Source organism: Melanotaenia boesemani, chromosome 7 (genome assembly GCF_017639745.1).
Source record: "Melanotaenia boesemani isolate fMelBoe1 chromosome 7, fMelBoe1.pri, whole genome shotgun sequence".
Lineage (NCBI taxonomy): Eukaryota > Metazoa > Chordata > Actinopteri > Atheriniformes > Melanotaeniidae > Melanotaenia > Melanotaenia boesemani.
This window is the reverse complement of record NC_055688.1, coordinates 35,376,457-35,403,119: the sequence shown is the minus strand read 5'-3', so window position 1 is coordinate 35,403,119 and position 26,663 is coordinate 35,376,457. Positions and strand designations below refer to the sequence as shown.

General features: G+C 41.4%; 1 protein-coding gene across 1 annotated transcript; it reads left to right on the top strand.

Annotated features, from left to right (window-relative positions):
* Positions 1 to 26,023, top strand: si:ch211-159i8.4 (matrix-remodeling-associated protein 5). Its single transcript, XM_041989756.1, has 16 exons — positions 1 to 87; positions 1,318 to 1,454; positions 7,284 to 7,413; positions 8,741 to 8,979; positions 9,429 to 9,580; positions 9,804 to 12,767; positions 12,895 to 13,148; positions 13,819 to 14,086; positions 14,166 to 14,363; positions 14,543 to 15,061; positions 15,181 to 15,352; positions 17,679 to 17,948; positions 18,043 to 18,169; positions 20,215 to 20,295; positions 20,552 to 21,698; positions 22,733 to 26,023. The coding sequence occupies exons 1-16, from the start codon at positions 1 to 3 to the stop codon at positions 23,284 to 23,286; spliced, it is 7,299 nt and encodes a 2,432-aa protein (XP_041845690.1). The 3' UTR covers positions 23,287 to 26,023.
* The last annotated feature ends 640 nt before the right edge of the window (positions 26,024 to 26,663 follow it).

Genomic DNA, 26,663 nt, shown 5'->3' with positions numbered 1-26,663 from the left:
ATGGTGCTGCGGTGGGGCATCAAATATGTCTGCAGGTTGGCTGCAACATGGTTTCCCCTCCTCGTCTCATCACTGCTACTGCAAACGGTAAATTTTTCTTATAATCAAGCTTCATTTAATATGAAAGCCATTAGCAGAGTCGTCACTCCCAGCATGTGCATCACACGCTGTATATAGGAGCGCCAAAAAGTTTATATCCCTCATGATAAAAAATTATCATATTTATTCAATTTTTTTTAACTAGTCCTGTCCAGCATGGTAGCAGCAGAATGATGGTCTGGTCCCACTTTTCTTTTTTTTTTTTTTTTTTTTACTTATCCTGCGTTTTGCACCAACATGTCTGCTGTAGAGGATCTCTGGTCGTTTCTGTGTTTTTGCAGCAGCTGCTTCCTCCCTTTCCTCTCAGGTTCTTCCGGGAATCATAACGGCTGTCAGTGATCAGCTGATCGGCTTTTCGCTCTTGTTGCATTAATTTATGGTTCAGCTGAGAAGGAGGAAACTAGCGGTTCCTGGTTCACACCGTCACATATTTACCCTGAAGTGTTGTTGTTGACAGGACCTTCTCTAACACAGTACCTGCTGGTGGTAGACAGGGTTTTTACTTCAGCTATGCAGGGGCGGGTCTAGAAAAGTTCTGATGAGGGGTCAGGCAGGGGGACTGACCAGGAAAAGGGGGGCACAAATGAGACATTTTAGGTTTAGATTTCATGAAATATTGAACTGATTATTACAATTAAAGTGATCATCTAATGTAGAAAAGTGAAAAAAAAACTAGTAAAACAAGCAGCCAGTGATGTATTTTATCAGCAGGTGTTTACTTTGGGTGATGCTGCTGTAGGACTTTGATCACTGCTGAACAAACACTCACACTTCAATGATAAAAGGAAAAAGTTTCTTCATCAATATTGGCTGTTTAACTTCAGTCGTCACATCTGCTGCTTTTAGAAATTATCACCATGGAGACGGTTGGTGAGATGATGATATATGAATTCTAAATTATGATCTAGAACATAGTAGAGATGATTTAGAACAACATATAGAAGTACATTACATGCTGCATTTACTGACCATTGGACATCTGACGTTTAGGGATCTGTACCATCGGCTCGTTCTGTTGATACAGTACAATAAAAACGGGCAAATATATATATAGCCCAGACAGTTTTTTTTCAGGAGCTGCAAAATTATGATTATATAGATAAACTGTTCCTTCTTTTACTTCTTTTCTAAATTTATCAGCCTTATTGTTTATATTCTCTTTTCTGTCTCTACCTCCTCATTTTTGTTTATATGACATTTCTTCTATACATCCTTCAGACCAGCCCTGTCTATGCTGATCCACCCTGCCCTCGGAGCTGCAGCTGCCCAGATGTTAAGGAGGTCCACTGTACATTCAGACATCTCACCACCATACCAAAAACCTTCCCTAAAGGCACAGAGAGGCTCAACCTGGGGTAAGGCTCAATACTGCACTTAAACTCACAAAAACACAGATAGATTTCTTTCTTTCTTCAGGAAGAGGGATCATGAAAAGATCATTTCATCCTGCCATAAAAAAAACAAAATACACCTTCTTACACCAAAGATAGAAAAGTAATTAGTGAGGTAATCAAGTGGCTTATGGTGTGTTTAATTCAACATCTGTTACAATCCAGAAAGATACGTGCTTATTCCCTACATGTGGAGCTGAAGTGAATGTAATAATTTCCATGTGGATCTTTGTATTGTGGTTGGAGCCTTCACTGTTCTGCAGCATGTAGAGTAACACCCCAGCCACTGTTTTTGGCCTTGTCTAATAACTGGCAAACAATGCATCCTCACTTGGCAAAAACCTTAGAGCAACACTGCTGTTCACAGGAGGGCTTGTGTTTGCATGAGAAGCTCTGCAAGTAAAATATGAAGCATTAAAGGAGGTATTTAATCAGAAAAGATGCTGTGCTGAGCCAAGCTGGAGTCTTTAGGAGACAAATGGTCTCCATGTGGACTCCTGTAATGTGGAAACAGTTATTGTACACAAGATGAGCCAAAACACAAAGCAAATCAAATCAATTTTTACTTACAAAGAACTTTTAGCACTAAGTACTTTACATAAAAACACACACAAAAAAAACACACCCCAAGTATATGACCTAATAATTTTAAAAACACCCACCTGATCATGCGCTCTCTCACACGAGGAAACCTGCCAGATTCAGTAGTGTTGCTTTAACCTTTAAAACTCCACTAGATCTCCAGCCCCCTAAACTCTATCACTTATATTATCAGCAGTTTCTCAGGATCGGTAGTGTGTAGCTCTGGGGGGTAAACTGTGATGGATAGTTTACTCTTTAGGTGATCTAAAGAAGTTTTCTAGGCATTTATATCCTGTTCAGGAGGTTTACAATCCAGCTACAACATATGTATTTATTCAGAGACTCTATCTGGTAAATCCACAATGATCCATGATAACAGCATTATTTATCACATTTCATCATAAAAACATCACCATCACTACTATGTTGCTAAGAAACCTCCTATTTAGACCTGGACATGATGATGAAGCCACTTCCTGTCAGACTTTCCACCAATCAGAGAGCTTAGATTGACGGTAACGTCCAATCAGGAGCAGCCAAAGATCAACCAGTGAGCAGAAAGTTCTATGTGTGTGTGAAAAGAAGAAAAATAATGCTCCTCTATGGCTGGAATAAAGCCAAGAAGACGTTTCTGATGCACGGTGGCGCCACAAAGCAGCTGAGCTGGAGTTGGTTTAGTGAGGATAGCAGGTAAATAGTAGGATGGATGGATGGACGGACGGACGGACGGACAGGTAGGCAGGCAGGCAGGCGGGCAGATAGACAGAGAGATAGATAGATAGATAGATAGATAGATAGATAGATAGATAGATAGATAGATAGATAGATAGATAGATAGATAGATAGATAGATAGATAGATAGATAGATAGATAGATAGATAGATAGATAGATAGATAGATAGATAGATAATTAACTATTTGTTTGATTAGACTCTGATGCTTGTCCAGGTGTAAAGGAAAGGGCTAAGAGAGTCTAGATGCTGGTGGTGGATGAGCAGAAATAAGAGGTGGTGGACACTTCTGATGAAGCTCCTCTCGTATCTGGAGGAGGTGGAGATGGTGGCTGGGAAAAGGTGGATTGCACAAAAGTAAACCTTGAGGAAATGACGGAATGACATTATAGTTCACATTTTTTGTTACTTATTCCTGGTTCTCTGTGAACAATAATTAAATTATTATAATGAAAATTAATAGAATATGTCAAGAACTGTGTACAAGAGAAGATGTCTGGAAGGGAACCAACCCTTTTAGGGAGCAAACAGACTCTAACTTTTGAAACACAAGACCACCCTGAAAGGTGGGGGAGGGGACCATAATGGCTTTAATGTACAGCTTTTGGCATATGTTGACACCAAGTGTGTTTGGTTGTTTTGTTTACACCCTGGGGTTCATTTTCCTTTAGGTTCAGAGAAATGTGAGTGAATTGAAGAGAACTTCTGTAACAAAGGCAGATATTTATCATCTGGGAAGGAAACTGACTCGACAGGAAACAGCCATGACACAAAGATTACAGTTGTCAGACATGTATGGTTAACATCTGGCTTTGTGTAGTGGGGTCTGAGATTTATGTAACATGTACAAGTAGGGCTGTCACAATGACTACATTTTAGTAAATGACTATTTGTCATTAGGGATATTGCAATATCTGTGATTATTTTATTATATATTATTTTTATTGGGAGAAGAAATACATGAATCTGTATCTACAGCTCTGGAAACAAGAGACAGCTGCTCAAACTGTAACTGTCTTCCAGTTTTTCTGCAAAAAATCAAACTGCTCAGCTTTGCTTGATGGTTTGTGACCATGGGCAGACTGTTTGGAGATGATAGAAAGACAACAGGAAGTCCAATCAGCACTGGTTCCAACCAAGGTCTGCAGAACAGCATCTCTGAACACACAACACGTCCAACCTTGAAGCAGATGGACTACAGCAGCAGAAGACACACCGGGTGCCTCCTGCCAGCTAAGAACAGGAAACTGAGGCTACAATTCACACACACTCACCAACACTGGACAATAGAAGATGGAGAAACGTTGCTGGTCTGATGAGTCTCCATTTCAGCTCCACATTCAGATGCTAGGCTCATAATCTGCTGGAAGCATCATGAAAACATGGATCCATCCTGTCTTGGATCAACGCTTCAGGCTGCTGCTGGTGTAATGGTGGGGGGAGATTTTCTTGGTCCACTTTGGGCCCCTTAGTACCAACGTGGCCTGGTTTAACCAGCACAGCCTACCTGAGTATTGTTGCTGACCATGTCCATCCCTTTATGACCACAGTGGAGCATCTTCTGATGCTACTTCCTGCAGGATAATGCACCATGTCACAAAGCTCAGATCATCTCCACCTGCTTTCTAGAACATGACAATGAGTTCACTGGACTCCAACGGCCTCCACAGCCACCAGATCTCAGTCCAGTAGAGCAGCTTTGGGATGTGGTGGAACGGGAGATTCTCATCATGGATGCAGCCGACAAACCTGCAGCAACTGTGTGATGCTGTCATGTTGATATGGAGAAAACTTCTGAGGAAGGTTTCTAACACCTTGTTTAGTCTATCACACCAACAAAAGAGCTCTAGCTGGTGTGACATAAGAAGCACTAAGAATTGTGGGAAGATGCAGCACACAGACCCAAACATACAGTACTCAGGATGGACCAAGTGAAGGAAAAGGATGTGTGTACATACACAAAAAACCTTAATAAAACCCTAAGGTACGACATAGAGAGTAAACATGAAGAGTTGAAGGGCTGGACCCATATGGAAATGAGAGGATGTCCAACATGAATTTACTGACAAACTTCTCCCAGACTAAGATCAGAAGATAAGCTTTAAGCTAAGGTTTTGTTACACATGCAAACATGACTGAAAAACACCTCATAGGAAAAGCATGTGTCTAAGAAGTGTTTGGAGGGGTATCCAATTATTTCTTTACATTTCTTCAAAAAATTTGTTGAAGGTTTCAAGAGCATGAATGTTTGCATTCAAACCGCCACGTTTACCACATTTATTCTCCATGTTTAGGTGCAAACATACAGCAGTAATGCATTTGAAATCAAGGTAAAATACTATCACACCAAATCAAATTATCACACTAAATTGAGTCGACTACATCAGAGGATCCCAATCGATTTTCCTTGGGGACCCCCTTCATGCATTTACCAATAAGCCATGGACCCCCTGTCCCACACCATGCTGAAACCATGCTTGGTTTTATGCTTTCAAAAGGGAGATTCTTATCATAAATAATGTGTTCTGGCTGACTCCTGTCCTTCCATAAAGCCAAAGTTAAATTAACAACACATAGCCTTACTTTTCTTAAAATGGGGACAGGTTGTGGTAATCACAATGGCTCCGAACGGTCAAAGCTTCGGGGACCCCCTTTGCTCTTTGGGGGTCCCACTTGGGGGGAACCGCTGGACTACATCATAATCTTCATTTAACGAAAACAAAACTGTGTTCTTACCTCAGGGAGTTTGTAGTCTCTCCCGGTTAAACCTCTGTGTTTGTAGGCCTAGTCTCTGTATGGCTTGAGTGTGATGAAGCCGCCCAGTCAGCATCACACGCAAGCTTTTCATAGGCAGGCTTGCCTGAAAACACAAAGAAATTTGATACCATAAGGAAGTAGAAAAATGTCATTTGTTCTTGTATACACTCCATTTTCATCTGTTTGTGTGGTGAAAAGCTACCATACCAGCTATACTGATGCTAGCTACCACTTGTGCAAACACGGCTAACAAATCGACTACAAACTGAAAATGATGCTAGCACGGTGGACCTGATAAAGCAGCTGGTGGACATGGTAAATGGCCTTGTACTTATATAGCACACAAAGCTCTTTACACTACATATCACTTTCACCAATTCACACACACACACACACCCCGAAAGTCATGTCAGGAGGCAACGTGGGGTTGACATGTAGTAGGCAGGGAAAGCCTGGAATCGATCCACCGACCTTCTGCTTGGTAGACAACTGTTTGTTCTCCTGAACTACAGCTGCCCCAATATAGATGTAAAGATCTAAATATAGATATATGCTTGCCTTTTACATCATACATGGGATTTGTCCACATCAGAGCAGTTAAAATGACAAACATGCAACAATATGCTGTCAGTATAACTTACTGTGTGTTTTTTTAATTATTGTTTTACTAAGAAATATATCAGCATACAACTGTTCAAAGGCACAGTGTACAGTTTTTTCTGTCATTGTCATTGTTACACACTGCACCTTTAACCTTTGGTGAAAGTGAATGCTACTGGGCCTTGCAGTTCCTCATAGGCTGCAGCCTGACCAGTCTTTAGCATAAAAAATCAATCAGATGTCATTTTCCTGTTTGCTCTGAAGAACTCCAGCATACTGAAGGAATGTGGCTGCTTTTGTTATGGTATAAGATCAGAGCATCAACCATGCCAGGGTTAGAAGTTCAGCTCCCGATGGGGAAACCTACACTAAAATGTGTGCGTTCATGGTGCTGAAAAAAACTCTGGATGAAAGTAAAATCCACATGATATATTGTGAGAGGGCTGTTTTTATGGAAGGTAGGGGGGGGAAAAGCAAACTCTAGAATCTCCCATATGTGTTGAGTGGGGGGAAGGATGTCTGCAACCTGGGACCCACACAACTGGGCACTGTAACGCATCTCATTGACTCAGAAGAACCAGAACTGCGCTGCTTTCCTTCGCTGACAGGTCTGATGTACGATAACATCTATCACACGCTGTCACTTCCTGCCAGCTGATACTGTGATTTGTTACAGACTGTATTTTTGGGGGAGAATGACCTTTGGTTCTGATGTTTATGACATGAGCTCCTAACTCTTTGTGATTTGGCTGCACTTATACTGTAGCCATCTAACACAGAACTCTGCTGTTTTATAAGATTACTGGTTTCCTGAAGGCAAACTGGGCCGGCTCCTGCTGTACATGAACACCGCCTGAAAAAAATACATTGTGTAAATTCTGCTTCTTGTGATTTCCACATCGTAAAGCTTTAAAGTGGGTCAAAGTTTGCCTGAGATGCCTTTGTACCCCTCCGTCTGTTTTCCAGTCTGTCATTGCCTCCAGTGTTTTGCTTTCATGGGGATGATCTTGTTTCAGGCACATTTGCAAACACTGCCAAATAATTAGTTCCCTGCCTGTCTAACCCCCCCAGTGATCCTCTTACTTATCCGTCACTGGTTCTGTTTATGTTCTCTGACCGACAGTTATAACAGCCTGACGGAGGTGGAGGGGTCAGAACTCAGGTCACTACGGCAACTGGAAATGCTCATGTTGCACGGCAACGACATTAGCACAGTCCATCCAGGGGCGTTCTACAGCCTGAGGTCACTACAGGTATCGTTTGTATTTTTGTTTTCTTTTACTTATTTTGTTTATGTTTATCTATATTTTTTCTATTTTTTTGTATTTGCTTTTTGTTTTTATTGGTTTTACTTTTAATCTTACATTTATTTATTTTATCAGAGTTTTTTTCTTTTTTTTCTTAGCTTTTTTATTATTTCATTTTTTAAAAATTAAAATGATTTATATATTTTACTGAATTGTGAGATTTTTCATTATCGGTAAAAGTTGATAAATTGTCCAACAAGCTTTGTTTTTCTGCAGATCCAAGTCAGTAACAGTGTTTGTATCCTGATGATCTTCAGGACACTATGAATAGAGTCCTTATCAAAGATCTACGTTACATGCTTTAGATCAGACAAGTTTTCCTCTGAATATGTGAAATTTTATTTGTTCTCTGCAAAGACAAAACCAAAAGTTAAACAAAAAGATAAATAAATTCCACAGCAATGGGCCTGGCTAATATGAGTGCTTGCAGTTCTCCCATTTAACAAAGTAATTATCTGGACTTTGCTTGAGTGCTGCTGCTTCCATATGCCACAAATCACAGGCTGGATTAGCGTTTACGGTCATTTATGTATAAATGCCAAGACATGCGAGGAAATGTGTGTTTTCATGCCAAGACAATCAGATCCATGCCAATACGTGAGAAGTAAAACAAGATGCTGGACATTGTGTGACTTCAAAAGCTGATCAGCCATAACATTACAACCACCTGTGGAGTGTTGAGTTGAGCTCTGACCGGTCAGGATGTGGACAAAGAAGCTGGACTGTCTTGTTCCAGGACACCAGCGATAGATCCCTTTATCTTGTGGGTTGTAGGTTGATGTTTGAAGATTGTCTTTGCTTCCCAGAACCCATCAGATGGAAACTGTGAGCCTCATTCACCAACTTCCTACACACAAACTTGTGATTGTGGCATTCATCTAAATCTTTGTACCCTGGATTTGTTTCTATGAACAAAGTACTCTTACGAACATTTGAGTGCTGACATGTTTGAACAAAATTACCGTAATGAATCATATTTTTTAAATAACTTTTGGTAAGTTACTAAATATTTTGTTATTTTAAAATAAATAGGAAGACCTTGCAGATTGTGTCCTGGCATTTTAATTTCCCTCAGGAGAAAATCAATTTGGGATTTAATTCTATTGCTGGATGTAACGTATGAACCTGGCAAGCAGAGACTCTTCATCCTTAAAGACTTCATGACCTGGATGTAGAAGCTATCTGAGCACAGTTCATCTGTTTATTAATTAAATCACTGCCGTGTGCCTTTAACATCTAGAAAAATAAGTTAACCCCCTTTTTTTCTTTTCAGATCTTGAAGCTGAGTTACAACAAGCTAACGTCAGTGAATCCTGGTCTGTTTGAGGGTCTTGCTGGTTTGGTCCGTCTCCACCTGGACCACAACCTTATAGACTTTATTGAGCCATACTCCTTTTCTGGCCTTACCTCACTAAAACTTCTTCAGTTGGAGGGGAACCTTCTCAAAGAAATCCACCCTCATACCTTTATTACAGTGTCAGTACTGGGGCGTTTCTGGACATCCGGACTCAAGTAAGAAACCAACAAATAGCAACACATTGCTAATTTACCCATGTGAGGTTGCACTTTTTATGTTTAAATATAAAAAATTTCAAGGCAGGGGGATAATGCATCTTACTTAACAGATTTGACTTTTTGTATGATGAGGTGGTCAGTTCAGATTACTACACACGTATGTAAATGTACAAGTATGTACATTTAAAATAACTTCTAAATCCAGAAAAGTTACTTATCTGATCAGATACCTGAGATTAAGTGTTAAGTGACTTTGTGGGTCCATTATGATCTGGAAGTTGTAATGCATGTGGAAATGAGTAAATATGTTTTAAAAAAAAAAAAAAAAAAAAAGGTAATTGTACTTTTAACCAAGTTATGTTACATGTATAGTTGTTTCCTTTCTCTATGTGTAACCTGTCTTATGAGCAAATAATAGAGAAAATAATATGATGTTTTGGTTTTAGACATTTACACCTGTCAGACAACCTGCTGGAGCAGCTCCCTGCTGTAGCATTAAAGACTGCTCAAAGGCTGGAGCTGCTCACGCTGCATGGAAATCCCTGGAGCTGTGATTGCCAGCTCCGCTGGTTGCTGGAATGGAGCGGTGCACATGGAGGTAAAGATGTGTAAATGAATACTCCATATCTATCTTCTCATAGCAGGACTTTACAAGGATCAGAAATGTAAATAAAAACAGAATGGAATGATCATAAACCCATATTTTATTCACAAATGGAAGCTAAACAACATATCAGATGTTAAAATTGAGACGTTTGATCATTTCATGGAAATGTGCTTTTTCCCACATCATTTCCTTTCCTCTCCACCTTTCCTTCCAGGAGTAGTAAAATGTAAAAAGGAACGTGGTGCTATTGAGACGTGCCCTCAGTGCACCTTCCCTCAACATCTGAATGGTACCCGGTTGCTGGGCTTGACTGCAGACAAGCTTACCTGCGAACGACCAATTCTTCGCTCCCCGCTCAAGCAGTGGGACAATCCTGTGTGGGCTGAATCAGAAGCAGAGCCTGACCTCCCATACACCCGGGACTTAGAAAAACCTTTGGGCCACCTGACTTTTGTTCTCTCGGACAGCCATGGAAACCACGCTCAGGTAGCATGTGATGTAAGCCACCCAGGAGACAGTTCACCTATGACATGGAGCATTAATCCACACTCACCTGGAGAGTTATCTGTTAATATATCCCTGGTGACAGTCTTGGAGTGTGAAATCGATCGGGAAACATTGCAAAATCTCTGGCAACTGGTTGCGTATTATTACCAAAGTCCTGCAATTTTAGAAAGAGGGCAACAGAGGGGAAATGCAAGCAGAGTGACCTATCAGTATTCCCAAGCAGTAAATGAAAATTCCCCATATTTTACAGAGTTAAAAGGGTATTTGGCAGCAGATCCTTCGTGGCTGCTTCAGCCCAGAGTCACATTAAAGCTGAACAGGGAGCAGACAACAACAAAGAAACTTGTCATGGATTTTAGTACTTTGATTACAGAAGACATAAACAACCTTAGGGGGCGGGAAGATGACAACAACTTAGCTTCTTCTTGGGCATTAATTCGTAGAGGGACAGCTGGGCGGGTTCAATCTGCTCTTGAGGGTTCAAAGGTTTATCTGGAGTGCAGCATCATTACTTCCAACCCAGAGTTGAAAGTGGAGTGGATGCTACCAGATTTATCCACTGTAGAAGACACGAACAATAAGGTAGAAATTTCAGATAGTGGACAACTTGTCATTTTAAATGCTTCACTGTCTGACTCGGGTCTTTACTACTGTATCATCAGAACTAAAGCTGGAGTGGACTTGATGCCACTGAGACTCACCATTAAAGAGCGTACCCTTGGTCCCACAGCTTTAAATGGTCAGAAAATTATAATGAGTAAGGGGAACTCTCTTTCTCTTCCTTGTGATGTGACTTCGGTTCAGCCCAGTCAAACCATGTGGTACCTGCCCAAAAACCAAGTTCTCCTCCCAACACAGCTCACCCGGCGGGCAGAAGTGATGGAAAATGGGACTTTGGTGTTAAGGAAGCTGCTACAAGAAGATTCTGGTGAATATAGCTGCTTGGTGTCCAATCTGTATGGAGTTGACATGCTGTCCCACATGGTGGAAGTCACAGCAGAAAAGGCTTCAGATAACTCTAAAGTGCAGACTGACAGACAGCAGCCAGTCTGGCCACTAGATGTCGAGGAAGGAGAGGGTTCAGGGGGAGATTTCCAGGAAATTAAACGTCCTTTTGCTACACAGGTCCCTGAGAAGATAGGAACACCACAAAGGAAGCCTAATGGGTTTTTGAAAAGGATGCGGATAAAAGATTCAAAGAGAAAACCCAATAAATCTGTAAAGGAACTAGATCCAAATCGTTGGGCTGAGATATTGGCTAAAGCTAATGCTAAACCAAGCACGGTTCTGCCAACAGAGCAGTCGCTAGAAGAGCCAAGTACTGTAAGTGCATCCATCCCTGAACCAACATTTGCCACTACAATTATCCCTACCACTACTAGCTTACCCCACATTACCATTCCCTCCTATATCAAGCCAACAAGGTTTCCCACATACAAAGTCCCTGAGACAGCAGAAAATCGGCTGCAAGTTATACAGTCTCCTCCTGAAACCACAGAACCGTCACAGCAACATGTTTATGAGATGACAAATAAAGCAGAAACTGTTACAGACCCCACTGTTGTTGGAGCTAATCATTTGACCAAACAGCCAGAAGAAAGGGACCCTGGGGAGGGCAGAAGAAACTCAAAATATGTTCCCGGTTGGTCAAACAGGAGAAGGCCCCCCCATAGACGGAGAAAACCCCCAATGAGGAGAATCCGTCCACCTGTAAACCACAAGCCCCCAATAACTGTTCCCCCAACGACTACAACTACAACTACCACCACTACCACTACTACAACCCCTGCTCCAACCACAGAGGACTACTATGAACCCTTATCTGCAGAGTATCAAATAGAAGAAGATGATGATGACTACCATGAGGAATATGATTCCAGAAATAGCAACACTTTGAAAGTCAAGGAAGATTTAGGCAATGAACCTCCTCATAATACTCTTGGGAGCAGCATTACTTCCTCTGTGTCAGTTACAGAAAGAGATCCCAGTATAGGTGGACCGAATTTACCCAGTCCGGAAACGATTGCCACTCCAAAGCTGGACAGTCCAATTCTTCTGACGTCTGAAGACCCCGTAAACTTTGAGAAAACTGAGATGAAAAAACAAACTGAAGAAAATGGGAGAAACAATAAAAGTGTTGTAGGAGAAAATGAAAGGGAGGATATAAGAGCAATGGAGGAGCAAGACAGGCCTAAACAGGCCAGTGAGGAAGACAAAGAAAAATCAAAAGTAGAGCTGGTTACTCAGAGTTATAGCTCCCAAGATAACATCCAAATAAAAACGCATAGCAGACCACGACCTAACGCTCGACCTACACCAAACTACGAAAGATCTTCATCCTCTAAAGTGTTTCCAATAAGAGAAGAAATCGTTCAGCGAGCGGATAAAGTGATGAAGAAGCCAGATGAAAAGCCTGTAAACCACAGTTACCCCATAGCAGAGCCACTTCACCCTTGGCTTCTCCAGACCAACCAGGGAAGAGAAGAAACTACAAATTCCAGGATTACACAGACTAACCAAGACAGAATTATAGGAAGACAGGGTGAAGTGAATCCAGGCAGACATTCCCAGCCTCCCAGAGTCCCTCCAACCCCCAGATGGCCTTCACACCCCTATCCTCACCACTACCCTTCCTGGCCAGGTCAAAGGTCATTTCCTCACCCGAAGCAAGGTAAATACAACTGCTGCGCACTGACTTCCTTTGTTCAGTCACTATTAAAAGGATAGGACAAAATCTGTTATTGATATTGAATTGCTCATACATGTAGATAAGTCACCAAGCCTAGGTCTCTTCCTAGGTCCTGGTTCACACCCTGCAGCCACACATCGACTATGGTCTCTCCCCCACCCGTGGGCTCATGGCTCATTTGTTACCAACCGACCAGAGATCACAGCTGAAACAGTAAAACCCACCCCTACTGTTCCTGGAACAGACAGCTCCAAGCTCGTACCACCTAATAGCCGCCATCATAGACCGAATCAGCATGTCTACGGAACGACCCAAACGAGAGATCACCTGTTTCTGTCGAGGCTGAGGAACAGATACAGACAGGTACAAGGAAGGTTGTGGGTGTGCATGAGAAGTCATATTGTGTAGTTGACTGAAAGGAAACTGTTGTTTATTTAACTCTTAAAACTCCACTAGATGTTCAGAGCCCCTGAGCGCTGTTGCTTTAATGTCAACAGATTCTCAGGAACGGTAGTGTGTAATTCTGTGGGGCAAATTGTGATGGATAGCTTACCCTTTAGGTGATCTACAAAAGTCTTCCAGGCATTTCCAGGTATATCATGTCCAGGAGGTTTGCAACCCATCCACAAAATGTTATTTTATATTATTAGTTTTCTTATTGTTTTTATGAATTAGGCTATTAAGAACAAAAATGACATTCAGTATGACAAATATTATCTGGACATTTTTCACACATTTTTTTTTTTTTAATCTACATCCAGTACAGATCCAATTTAAACGTGCCAAACTAACAAGGACCATATAGTCTACGTGCATATCTGTCTCCATTAGCTTGTTGGAAATACAGTCCAAGATTTTCATGTCGCCTTTTTTGTAACACAGTTAAACATGAATAATTCCTCCATGGCTCTGTTGTTGCACATATATTCATTATGTCTTCATCAAAATAAGAAAATTTCCTTTTCTTTGTCTTTGTCATTGTTTGCCTTGCAGCATTTTGAATGCTTAACTTTGGGGTTGCATATTTTTGCAGGCACAGCTGGACCGCATCGCACAGCTGGGGAGGATAGTGACATCCAAACCTCGCATTAGCTACTACAACCCCATCACACCTAATCCCAACACTCCATCTTTACACAGACTTTACATCCCCAAACCACCAGCACCCACTGCTCCTCACTCCTACTTCCTGCAGCCATCAAATCCTGAGAAACCTCCCTCATCCAGATTCATCCCAACCCCTCTTCCTCACCTCTCCACCGCCTCTCTGGCTCCATATGGAGGTGGGTGGCCTGTGGGAGGTACGTGCAGAGCAGAAAGGAGATTCAAATGGAAATCCTAGAATATAACAAGTGCTGAATGAACTTTTTGTCCTCGTAGGACGACTCAGCTCTCAGCATCCTACAGCTGCTCCTCCGTACCCGTGGCTGTTGGGGGCTTCAGGTGGTGGGGTGAAAGCCCGAATCACCACAGTTACAACAGCGAGTGTGTCTGTGCTGGCAGAGAATGATGTATTTTTGCCCTGCAGAGCATCTGGAAACCCTGAACCCAGCATTGCATGGACCAAAGTCTCCACAGGTGGGATGCAGAGATGAAAGACATGTATCCATAAGAAATATGCTGGTATTTATAGAGCGAAGAAAAACCAAAGGCTAACTTCATGGTTTTTGTGTATTGCTCTCTGCTAGATTTATATTTTTTGTTATAAAGATGCCCTGAATCTCTCCTCTATTATCTTTTGTCTGTTTTCTCATCAGGTGCCACCATCCCAGCCAACACCAAGCTTGGTCCTCGTTTTGAGGTCTTCAGAAATGGAACTTTTGTTATTAGAAATATCCAGCTTCAGGATCGAGGGCAGTACCTCTGCACAGCCCAGAACCAGTTTGGATCAGACCGGATGGTCATCACCTTAGCTGTGCAGACCGAAGCCCCCAAAATACAGCCACCTCGGTCCACTGAAATAGCCATCTACTTAGGGAAAAGTGTAACTTTTGACTGCCTCGCCTCTGGAAAACCACCAGCCCAGATTTCCTGGATTCTCCCAGACAGGACGTTTGTTCGAGAAGGCGGGACGGTTCACACTCTCCTTTCTCCGATGTCTCTGCTTCCAAATGGAACTCTGCAAATTCATTTGGCTAATTTCTCCAGTAAAGGAGACTATAAATGCATCGCGAGCAATGCAGCAGGTGCAGATACAATCACTTACCACCTCCACGTAGCAGCACTGCCTCCAAGCATAAGTGAAGAAGTGACGGATACAGTGATCATCCAACCAGGTATAATACACACAAAATTTAAAATGCATACACCAAAATACATCCTATTAACAAACATGTTTCATGCAGGTTAAGATAATGTGAACTCTTTAAAAGTAATTCAAATCCCATTTAACCAGGCAGGAGTGTGTATGTTCACTGCTCTGTGAAGGGAGAACCGGTGCCGGCTCTGAAATGGACGCTCCCGGAAGGAATCCATGTTAAACCATCTCAGTTTATTGGACACAGGCTGTTTGTCTTCCCCAATGGCACGCTCTTTGTGAAAAATGTTTCGCCATCTGATGGTGGGAGGTATGAAATGTGCATTTCTTTTAACCTCTTTGAATAAGGACATGCAGTTATCAACACATGGACTCATTTTATGTACTCTTAAAGTTGCCATGAAATCATATATATCTGTTTTTGTATGACCGTCTTGCACTACAAATCCTCTTCACATCAGTATCTTACCAAACAATAAGAAAAAAGTGTTTTTGTTTGCGTTTTTGGTTATATTTTAAACATAAAAAACTCATTGACTCATCCGACTTTTGTGGAAGACCTAAACGATATTGGGGAAAATTAGTCTGTGATGGAGTTTAAAGACGTGACTTCACAGCTGAGTATAGCTGTCACATCATGTTTAATAAGCATGTAGCCTTGTCTTATTACGGTGTTCAACCCTCTCATCTGGAAAAGTTTTGCCCCACGGGTGCAACACCCATCCAACTCGCACTTTCTCCTCAGTTTTGAACAAACATCCAGTTGGACACACGGGAGGCGACTTCACTTCTTCTCCGTCATTTTCTATGGAAAAGCGAGAGGCGACATTCGTGCATGTTAAATGTTGTGCTCGTTCACGTAGACATGTTCACTTTTTGTCGCCGTTGTGGCTGCCTTTTTATTTTTCTAAAATCTTTGAGTGAGGTATTGTAAAGTCTAAGAAGGTCAGACAAAGCCAGAATAAGCTCTTCCTCCATGTTAGAAGCGTTTGCAGACTGCTCTAACCTGCTCTCATTCAGTCAAGTGGCGCCAGGGTGAATTTGTCCGAACGTAGGTCCTGGATTTATCTGGATCAGCCTTGAGGTCTGCCATCAAAAGATGGTGTCTTTCTCTTTTGTACAGAAGAGTCAACAACAAGACTTCTGTCAGTTCGAGCAAAATCTTCTGGCTCTTCAACGTTCCGCCTTTTCTGTCACGGACTGCTTTGAAAATGTCAAAATTCCCTCCAATATCATAACCAATCAAATTTCTTGGAGAAAAGTGATCCGAGAGCATGATGCACGACGCTGCCACCGCCCCTGCTGTTTGTCATGTCCCGTATGTTCGGTTTCACCTGGGTAGCGATGTGTTTCGCCTGTTGCTGAATTATTTTTTTGTTTTCTTCCACAAGCCAATAAAGACACTGAACCATACTGGACGCCATTGTTGTTTTAAAACAGTAAATACTGACCGAACTGAAGTAAACTATCAAAAGAACTCCGACCTGGTGAGTTTACTGACCGATACCACTCCTGCTGCCACCTTCAGATTAAGAGGAGAAATTGCAACATACAGTGTTAAATCAGGGAAACAATGAAAACCTGCAGGATACCGGCCCTCAAGGACCGGAGTTTGACACCTCTGGATTAGATGATGACTCACACTGCCTTCTTTAGCTTCTGCTTTTACAGGACATCTGTTAATATGCTCATAGCACTCTGCGATGTAATGCTGCGCCTTGTTTGGCATATACCTGGGGGAAGAAGTAGTTCCTACATATCCTGAAAGTTTAGTTCTATAAATGTTGGTAAAGGAGGAATAGATATTTCAGATAACTACTTAGATCAAAGCATAGTTCATTTATTTTTTTGACCGGCATCACCTGCACACTGGCCCAAGAGTTAAGCTGCCCAGCGGGAATCCTCTTGAACCTCCTGATTAACCACTTTGTCATTGTGTGCGTACTTATCAGTCCAGTTGTTATTAAATTTTCTGTTTTCTCTGTCAACTTTTTCTCCTTTGAATGTGAAGTTTTCGTAAGAAGCCGGTGTCTTTGGCCTTCCATCAACAGCGTAAACAGCAGCGTTACATAGTGTCACAAAATGTCACAAAGTTGTGCGCTGACAGTTTAGTCGCTGCTATTAAATTATTATTTTTACTATTTAAAAGTAGATGAGCAGTGGGCCGGTCCAAGTAGACTGAAGGGTAGGTTCTGGCCCATGGACTGCCAGTTGAATAGCTTTGTTGTGTATAGTGTTGAAGTAGTAACTTGTAGTGCAGTCATTGCTGCACCTGACGCTCGGCGCCACCATCCATTCACAGCCGTGCATTTGAAATCATCTCTATACCAAGTAATTCTCACACACTGTACCTTTAAGCCAACTGGTAATCCAGTAATTTAAGTATTTATTGATTTATGTGGACATTTTTCTTTTGGCACATCAAATATCTAAATATCTAAAAAGTATCCTGGAGTCTAGGATATAAAAAAATCCTAAGAAGCAGATTTTATTTAAAAAAGTAGCAAAATAAATGAAGCACTACAAATGCTAACTGTTTTAATGCTAGTAACTGGTGATCGACTTTGGCTCCACAATGGAGGCTTTAGGATAGAAGAGATTGAAAGCTGTCACTGAGCTTCTCTCAATCTTTATAGGTATGAGTGCTTGGCCACCAACACAGTGGGAATGGCCAAAAGAACCGTCCACTTGGAGGTGAGAGCAGATTCTTCCATTTTGTCCCACCGGCCTCCTCCTCCTCCTCTTCCCATCCCTCCAACCCACCACCATGGTACTCTGTCTCGCCAACATTTTGTCTCAGCCATGTATGGATCTGCTGTTTACCTCCACTGTCCAGAGTCCTCTGGCTCCTCAAGAGGGACTGTCTGGCAGCTGCCCTCCAAGGCCATCCTTGAGCATCGATACAGGCAACTGAAACCATTACAGCATTAATGAAGGTGTCAATGAACTTGATTGACTGCTTTAATATAAACCAGTTTTGTCTCCTTTATCTGCCTCTAGTCCAGAGAGACCGATTAAAGTTTTCCGTAATGGAACTCTAAGGATTCTACAGCTAACGGAGCTGGATGGAGGAAATTATCAGTGTGTCTTTCAGCGGCCCAATGGAGAGGAAATGGAGCTCTTCCAGGTATGAAAAGGTCAAATAATAGCTTGATGCCTGAGGTTTGTTTTGCAGACACTTTTCTTCTGTAGAGCTTACTCTATGTTAAAGAAATTACAAGAATTACAAGCTTTCTTTTCTTTTCAAGAATCAGAGACGTCTTTCCTATCACTTTTTTAATTTTTCTACAATAAACACAGGTTAAAACTTATCTTGCAGCTAAAGCACAAAATTTCTGTGATTTTGAATGATCAAAATCACAAGAAAATCTGTCAAGACAAACATCAATCTACGCACTTATTTTGAAGACGAACCCCTTCACAATATTCCACTAGACTCGAGGCGACTGGGGACTCAGTTCAGTTGAGGGTTGCAACATCCAGGGTTGCTTTCCTTCTGCAGTTTCTCAAATGAACCAAAACCTTCTGAATAACATGTTCCCGCATAAGACAAGACAAACAGTGAAGAAGAATACTGGTTCATCCATTCGTTGATGTCGGGAAAGTTTTGTTTCCACCACATTAGAGGAAAACATAGAGCTGCATCAGGTCCCAGCTGTCTTGGGTTGATCATATTTCTATACGGGTGTATGTTTTGGTTGGGTTTACTTTTGCTTTGCAGTCTGCTTGCTGCATTTGATTCATGGAAAGCGGAACAAGACCTACGTTTTTAGGTAGACCAGAGTTTGCTTCTTTGATCTACATCAGAATTAGTTTGCACATTCACCCGTCCTCAAGTGAACTAGAGTTTTTAAAGCAAACAAACTAGATTTTTATTTAGAAGGGCTGGTATAAATACACCCTAAGAAAGATATAAAAAAGGCTAGAGAAAGAACAGCTTGTCGTTCAATAATATGTTAATATGTTAGAGAAAAACCTTTGGAGCCGAGGTCCAGGAGACTTTACTAAAAGTAAGACATACATGGCTTGTCTCAAAAAGACCTGGGGTAAGACCTACAACAAATAAAATCTTTCTCCTCCTCATTTTGTTATGACAGTGAAACTGATTTGTGCCTCACTGATAAGAAGGTTTTTTGAGTGGCTGCATGATGAACCCTCCAATACACTCTTTTCTACTCTTTATTATATATATTTTACACATTTCCTATTTTGTCCTATTTCCTATTTAGGCATTGTCACTGTTGGCCTATCAAGTGAAGTTGAACGTGCATGTAGGTAGGGGCGTGCTGGTGTTACACCAAAATCTGAATCTGTGACCACAGGGGGCCGATAGCATGCATTTCTAAATGTAAATCTTAGAAGACGAGTGAAGTCTTGAAAACTTGTATTTAAGTCTGAGTTCATTATAATGCAGGTACACATTCTGATGGCTATTAGAAATTGTGACCTAGATCCCCCCTCTTATAGTCTGGACTCCAACATAGTATCCGATAATGTGGACAGCTGTGAGAGAATCAGAGGGGCTTCATAACAGGAGCAGGACAAGCCCAAATTACCAAATTAGCAACTACACTGATACAAAAACAAGCCCAAAAACCTGCAACCAACGATATTTGCAAGATACTTAACAGAAAACAAGCCCAAAGTCGCTGATAACAGGCAGATTTAGCAACACTGCTGCCTTTCTCCAGGACAGTTGTCTTTATCCCTGCTTTGTTTGATCTAGCTGGCAGTTTGGCTGAGTGCATCACGTGAGATGGCTTACCTCATGTGCAATTGGTCTGCGTTTCCTGACCACTACCGTGAAGACTGCAAAGGTTGTGCCATATAAAGTAAAAGCACCCTGTGAGATTTTATATTTTAACTCCAGGATCATATGGAACAGGTTCTGGGTCCGGATCAGGATTGTTAGTGACCTCTGGCGTAGAGCATAAATGGGAATTAACCCTGACCCCCACATAATGACAGCCCTCATCCAAATGAGCTCAGACTCACATCGACAAATTTTAGAGTAGATCATATGCACGATTATCAAGATAAAGAAGAACAGACAAAAAGAAAAAGATTCATTAATGCTGCTGTTTAGACATCACACCCTGACTAATAAATATGTTGATTTGATGAGAAATGCTTTTATTTTACTTTTCATTTGTTATGAATTTATTTTGACAGGTGGAAGTGTTGATGACCCCCCCTAGAATTGAACATGTGAGGACTGCACAGACCAGGGTTACCTTTGGAGAAAATTTCCAGGTATCTGGTGATTGTTTTAAGTTGGATTAAAGTGAAATATCCCTGATCTGACATCAATGGTTAAGTTCAAAATTATGGAACAATTTTTATATCACATTCTGGAAAAATCCTCAATTTGAGCGTTGCTCAGAGTAAACGCAAGACATCAGATTTCTTTTGGCTTTCTGCTTCTTTTTGTCTCGACCATATGTGCAACTAACCTAAGCATAACCAAAGCCCAGCATCATAAATAATTGTTGGACTTGTTGCTCTCTAGGTGGACTGTGTTGCAACCGGACTCCCAGACCCAGAGGTTTCCTGGAGTCTACCAGATGGAACTTTAATCAACAATGCTCTTCAGTCAGATGACAGCGGCCTTCGCAATCGTCGCTACGTTATGTTTGGGAATGGAACATTACTCCTCCAGCAGATAGGCAAAAAAGATGAGGGTGACTACACTTGCCATGCGAAGAACAAACTGGGCAAAGATGAACGAAAAGTGAGAGTAAAAGTTGGACCGAATGCTCCACAAATCATATCAAAATCTCAATCAAAGATTACAGTAAGACTGGGGGAGTCAGCTAAACTGAGTTGTGAGGCAAAGGGGGAACCTCCACCAAGAATCACATGGATCTCACCCCGAAATGATGTGATACCAACATCATCGGACAAATTTAAGATTATGGATGATGGGATGTTAGTTGTTAATAAGGTGACGCTGGCCAATGAAGGCAAATACACATGTGTGGCACGAAATTCTGCAGGTGATGATATTAAAAACACGATAATCGAAGTTGGGATCCAGGAACCTTTTATCAACGGTATGAAAGGAAAGAGTACCACTAAACATTTGGGTATTTCCTACCAGACAGCACTTCTGGACTGCAGAGTGGAAGGAAAGCCTGAACCAAAAGTCTGGTGGCTAACTCCCTCTGGCCACTTGCTCACAACACCCTACCTCGGAGGCCGCGTCCAAGTCCATCATAATGGAAGCTTGGAGCTAAGGGGAGTGAGGAAGACGGATGAAGGAAAGTACACTTGTCTAGCTAAAAACCACCTAGGTGAAGCCATGCTTTCTGTTGAATTAGAAGTGGCATCGCTGGCTGAGAAACCCAGCTTTGCTGTTCCCAATATTGAAATCTTACCTATAAAGCAAGATGGCGGTGAGCTGATCCTGGAATGCTCTGCTCGCGGGAAGCCAAACCCAGAGTTTTCCTGGGTGCTGCCCAATGGGACAATGCTAACGCCTGGTCTTAGACTCCAACGCTTCACCCACCATTTTGTTAACGGAACTCTACGGATCTCGCAACCAGTTGCAAGTGATAAGGGAGTTTACCGGTGTCTGGCAAAAAATGTGGCAGGACAAGCAGAGAAGCGTTACGCCCTGGAGGCTGGAAGGAAGCCCGTCATCAGAGGATCTACAGGTATGTTTTTTATATCAAATTAATGAAGCAGATTTTAGTTTAGCTTCAGTTTTATTCTGAGAAAATATTCTGTTCTAAAGTAGCAAGAATGTCACATTGGTTATAGTTTGAAGAAGTGAAGTTATTCAGTGGGTTTAGTAACTGTTTGTGTTATCTGAATGACAATATGCAAACTCAGGCTACATGCAGTCTACCCCAAATGTGTCAAGTATGTTTTGTAGCTACTCTAAAAAAGCGGTGGGAAACCTTGGCCCTCGTCCTGCAAGTTTTACATGTTTCCCTGCTCAAACACACATAATTCAAGTCAATGAGTCATTGTGCAGAACTTGATGGGCTGTTGGATCCATTTGATTTAAATCAAGTGTGTTGGAGCAGGAAAATATATAAAACCTCCAGGACAGTGGCCCTCAAAGAGCAGGGTTTCCCACCATTGCTTTAGAGGTTAGATAGGATTGGAGCAAGACCACCACCTGTGCTTTCATTCAAGCCTTCTCTAAACCTGTTTTAACCTGGAAATTATTATGAAGCCACTTCCTGTCAAATGTCCAATCAGAGAGCTTAAATTGACGGAAATGTCCAATCAGGAGCAGCCAAAGATCAACCAGTCAACAGAAAGTTCTATATGTGTGTGAAAAGAAGAAAAATAATGCTCCTCTATGGCTGGAATAAAGCCAAGAAGACGTTTCTGATGCACGGTGGTTGTAAATAGTAGCAGGAATAACTGGAAATGAGGAAAAAGTGGAAACATGGAAATAGTTTCTGTTGTATGTTTGTTTTAATAACAATATTTTTTCTCCTGAAAGCCAAGACTTGAGAGAACGATGAGATGAGAAAAGGTTTGGTCACTGTTGATCTGTGTGTTATTTCTACAAAGTTCTGTTAGTAATAAATTCTGCTTTCTTCTTCTGGCCGGCCTTTATCCTGCTATATCTATTGATAAATAGGTTAAAAAATTAATTAAAATAATTAACTGTGTAATGCTCCTCCAGTACAATATTGTTTCAAGGCATTCATTGTCATGTTTACTCATCCAGGTGGGATGAAGATTACTTACGGCCTAAATCTCAACCTACCCTGTGTTGTGGAAGGCTGGCCGCAGGCATCAATCACATGGACCTTACCCAACGGTGTTGTTTTAAACAAACCTCAGACCATTGGCCGAATATCTCTCCACACCAACGGGACCTTGCAGCTCAGACAGGTTGCCACTTTTGACAAAGGAACATACATCTGTAAGGCCTCCAACTCCTTCGGTTCATCACTTCTTTCCTACCCAGTCACAGTGATGGTTTTTCCTCCGCGTATCACCAGTACAATGATGTCCATCACCAGAGTCATCCGGGGAACACCGGTGATGTTACAGTGTGTCGCGACCGGTATTCCCAAGCCGGATATTTCATGGACGTTACCCGGACGCACCACGCTACTTCCACACAACCAATACACAGCGCAGGGAGGAATGCATTTGACAGAGGAGGGAAGTCTGGTCATACAAAATCCTGTGCTCACAAACTCTGGTATTTACAAATGCAACGCTAAAAATGCTCTTGGGACAGATTTCAAATCAACATACCTGCAAGTTGTTTGAGCAACAGGTGCATTTGTGAGAATTTCACAGCAGACTTTGGATGAAGATTTTCCTATTCAGATTTTTTTTCTGGCCTGTAAGAGGAGGATGCTCTGCTGGCAGACTTAAAGCTGCCTAACCTGCAGCTTGGCTTCTGATAGTTTCAGTTGTTTTATTTTTACTGCCATTTGAACTTTAACTGCATTTTCATATTCTCATCATAGTCTCACCTTCTGTAAGTAAAATTACTTCAGGTACTGGGACTGATGAGTCTAAATCTGGTCTGTACCAGTTATTTGCATATTGTTGAATTTGTTTAATAAGAATTATAAATGACAATGATTTCACCTTTCTTAAAGTTTTTTTCTTTCACAGCATGAAACCAAAAGTAGAAAACACCTGTGGCATTTTCCCTGATGATTTTACAGCAAATAATCCAGTTCAGTGTTGCAACTTCATCCAAGGGGCGGAGCTAGAGGGGTGGTCAGGGTGGCACTAGCCACCTCTGAAATCTGATTGGACACCCCTGGTGCCAACTGGAGGTAATTAACAGGTCACTGGAGGAGGAGGACAGAAACCTCTTTTCACACAAACATGGATCAGCAATATTACTACTGGCATCTAAAGTGGTTTCTTAGTTATTCATCCTTTAAAAACATTGGCAGCTGGTTGCACCTTTAGAGGAGATTTTGTCCCTGTGCAAGTACAACTACTAATGTTATTTATTACAACCCCTACGGAGTCCAGGGGAAAAGGGGTGGCAACACAAACTATCGGAGACAGTTACGTACAATGAAAGCAAATTTATTTTACAGATCTATACATAAATAACAAAGGAATCCCTCTATTCACTAAGGAAACTAAAAGGCATTCGACTATCCTATTACTAATCTCTGCACAAAAGTAATCAACATAAATCGTCCTGTGACAGGAGAAAAAAGCTCCCAACGGCAGTTAGCAACAACAAAGAACACAAAAAGACAAAGATCTGTAATTCTACAGCAAACAAGCTCCAAGAAAGCAAAACCCAGTCCTCAGTGGCAAACTGAGCTGTATTCACACTCAGTTCTCATCCACAATGGCAAACTGTGTCCCAATCTGACACAGCTGCCCAGAGGGAAGGTGATCAGGTGCTTATGAAGCAAGGAGTCTTCATGACTGGCCAATCACAGAGCAGACAGAGCTGCCAGCAACTAATCCTGGAGACGGAGGGCGGAGCCGCAGGCACAGGAACAGCGGCCAACCACTTGTAAGCGCTGGCACAGTCCACTTACATAACGGCCCAACAAGCCAACATTACAACACTTTATTAATCCCCAAGGGGGCAATTAAAAGGCATAAAGAGAGCATCGCAATGCACACAGAATATTAGACTTTCACACAAACATAACAACATGAAAATAATCAAGTGGATCCAACAGCTTCTTTTCAACGTCTTCACAATAGCCCAATCATTTCAGTCAGCTGTGTTAGATCAGGGAAACAATGAAAACCTGCAGGATACCGGCCCTCAAGGACAGGAGTTTGACACCCCTGGTGTAAGGCTCAACCTGATGTTAGCACGAAGCTACATAGCAGCACTAGATCAGGTATAAGCTTAGGTGGAGAAAAGGAGGCTAGCAAGGCTGCTAGTTGATTTTAAAGTAGCCAGCATGAAAATGTGGAGGAATATAGGTCCTAGGACCTGTCTGACTTTGTATAGGAAGATATTAGACTGAAGACAGAGAGAGAGATATTTCTTCTTCTTTTTTTTCAAGAGAATGAACACAGATTAGACCAAAACAGTCTGAAGCCATCGATCCTCCTTCTACCACATCAAGCTCCAAAAACAAACATAACGTTCTATGAATGTTTTTTAACTTGTTGGAAATATTATATTTTTAGATTTCTCATGTCTCTCTAATGTGACCAGTTATCACAGCAGTGGACATGAGTCTGTGTTAGAAAGAAGAACACAGTCATTTCCTTTCTTAATATAAAACCCACCTGATAAAGTCTTTCCCACCCTCTGCCCCCATGTGTAAAAGTCTAGCTCCACCACTGCTTCACCCCTGGTCAGATGTTAGAATTCCTACATGCTCACATTATGACGTGAATTTTCAGGGTATCTTCGAAGTTAAGATGCAGTTATGATTTACATTATCTATCCATATCATTTATTCATGCTCATAATGGTGGGATGAAATGGTTGATTGTAGGTAGGTTGTGTACTTTTAACAATGCACATATTTAAGTATGTAATTTATAAATACATAAAATATATAGGACTGTATTTTTTCCCTTTCTCATTGGTGTATTTTTTGCTAGATAAAAATATGCATTAACCAGCCACTTTATCAGGTCCACTTTGCTGGTATCACGTTGGACCTTCTTTTACCTTCAGAACTGCCTTCATTCTTGGTGGTACAGATTCAACAAGACTTTCCACATGTTTATTGATCCTACAGGTTACCTTAAATGTTAAACCCTGTACAGTTTTCAGACGTTAATGAGCTCATTTCTCATTCATTTGGGTTGTAGCTACATTATGCAAATTAACCCTTCAATGCCGTATCTTTCAGAGACATTTTGCATCACTTTATGGTAAAAACTTAGCTCAAAACCCTGTTGTAGACAATCTGATACTTGTCTTCTGACCCCTGGTGGGCACCTTTTGCACTGCAATAATTTTGACATCACATGGTAATAAGCAGCAAGTACTCAAAAATAATGTTAATTATTTTTTCTAATTTTTTTAAAGTGACAAATAAAGACTTGATTAAAAAAAATCTCTCCGTTTTTTTCTTGGGTCAGGCTTTAAAGGGTTGTAAATACAGTTTGTTGCTTCACTCTGCTGGTGTAACTTGTGTATGGTTAGGAAAAGCTGGCTCTGCCAGTTAAATCACCTGACTCAACATATGCCAGATTTTGTGATTAGTTGTTGCTAAAATCTAAAACACCCTCCGCCTCAGATGAGCCTATGTCCAGGAACAATGAAGAAAATAACTTGGTATTAATCTTCTTTTCAGTCTTTTTAGGTCAAAAGGAAAGTTTTTTTTTTCCATTCAGATAATTTTTCCTTCAGTTCCTGGCCACCATTTTGTTTGTTACCACTTTGTTTTATATGGGGGCCGGGAAGTGCAAAGCAATATTACATCGAGTGAAACACCTTTACATTTTCGCGATACAAATTTACATCCAGTGAAACACTTTTACAATTACAAAGGTAGGTGTTTCACCAAAATCTGTGACCCATCAGAATTTGTGACTGCAGGGGGCGATAATGTACATTTCTCTGCATGTACAACGAGCAAAGTCTTGAAAACACTTTTATTGAAGTCTTATAATGTCATTTTAATGCAGCTACAGTAAAGTAACACATTCTGTCTCCGTGTTCTAGGACGTACATGCAGAGATAT

Excerpts from the sequence above, each read along its gene's own strand:
- si:ch211-159i8.4 (XM_041989756.1), top strand. The coding sequence starts at position 1 with ATGGTGCTGCGGTGGGGCATCAAATATGTCTGCAGGTTGGCTGCAACA. Across the intron at positions 9,581-9,803 it reads ATGGAGCGGTGCACATGGAG|GAGTAGTAAAATGTAAAAAG; the intron begins GTAAAGATGTGT and ends CTTTCCTTCCAG. Across the intron at positions 21,699-22,732 it reads CGTCATCAGAGGATCTACAG|GTGGGATGAAGATTACTTAC; the intron begins GTATGTTTTTTA and ends TTACTCATCCAG.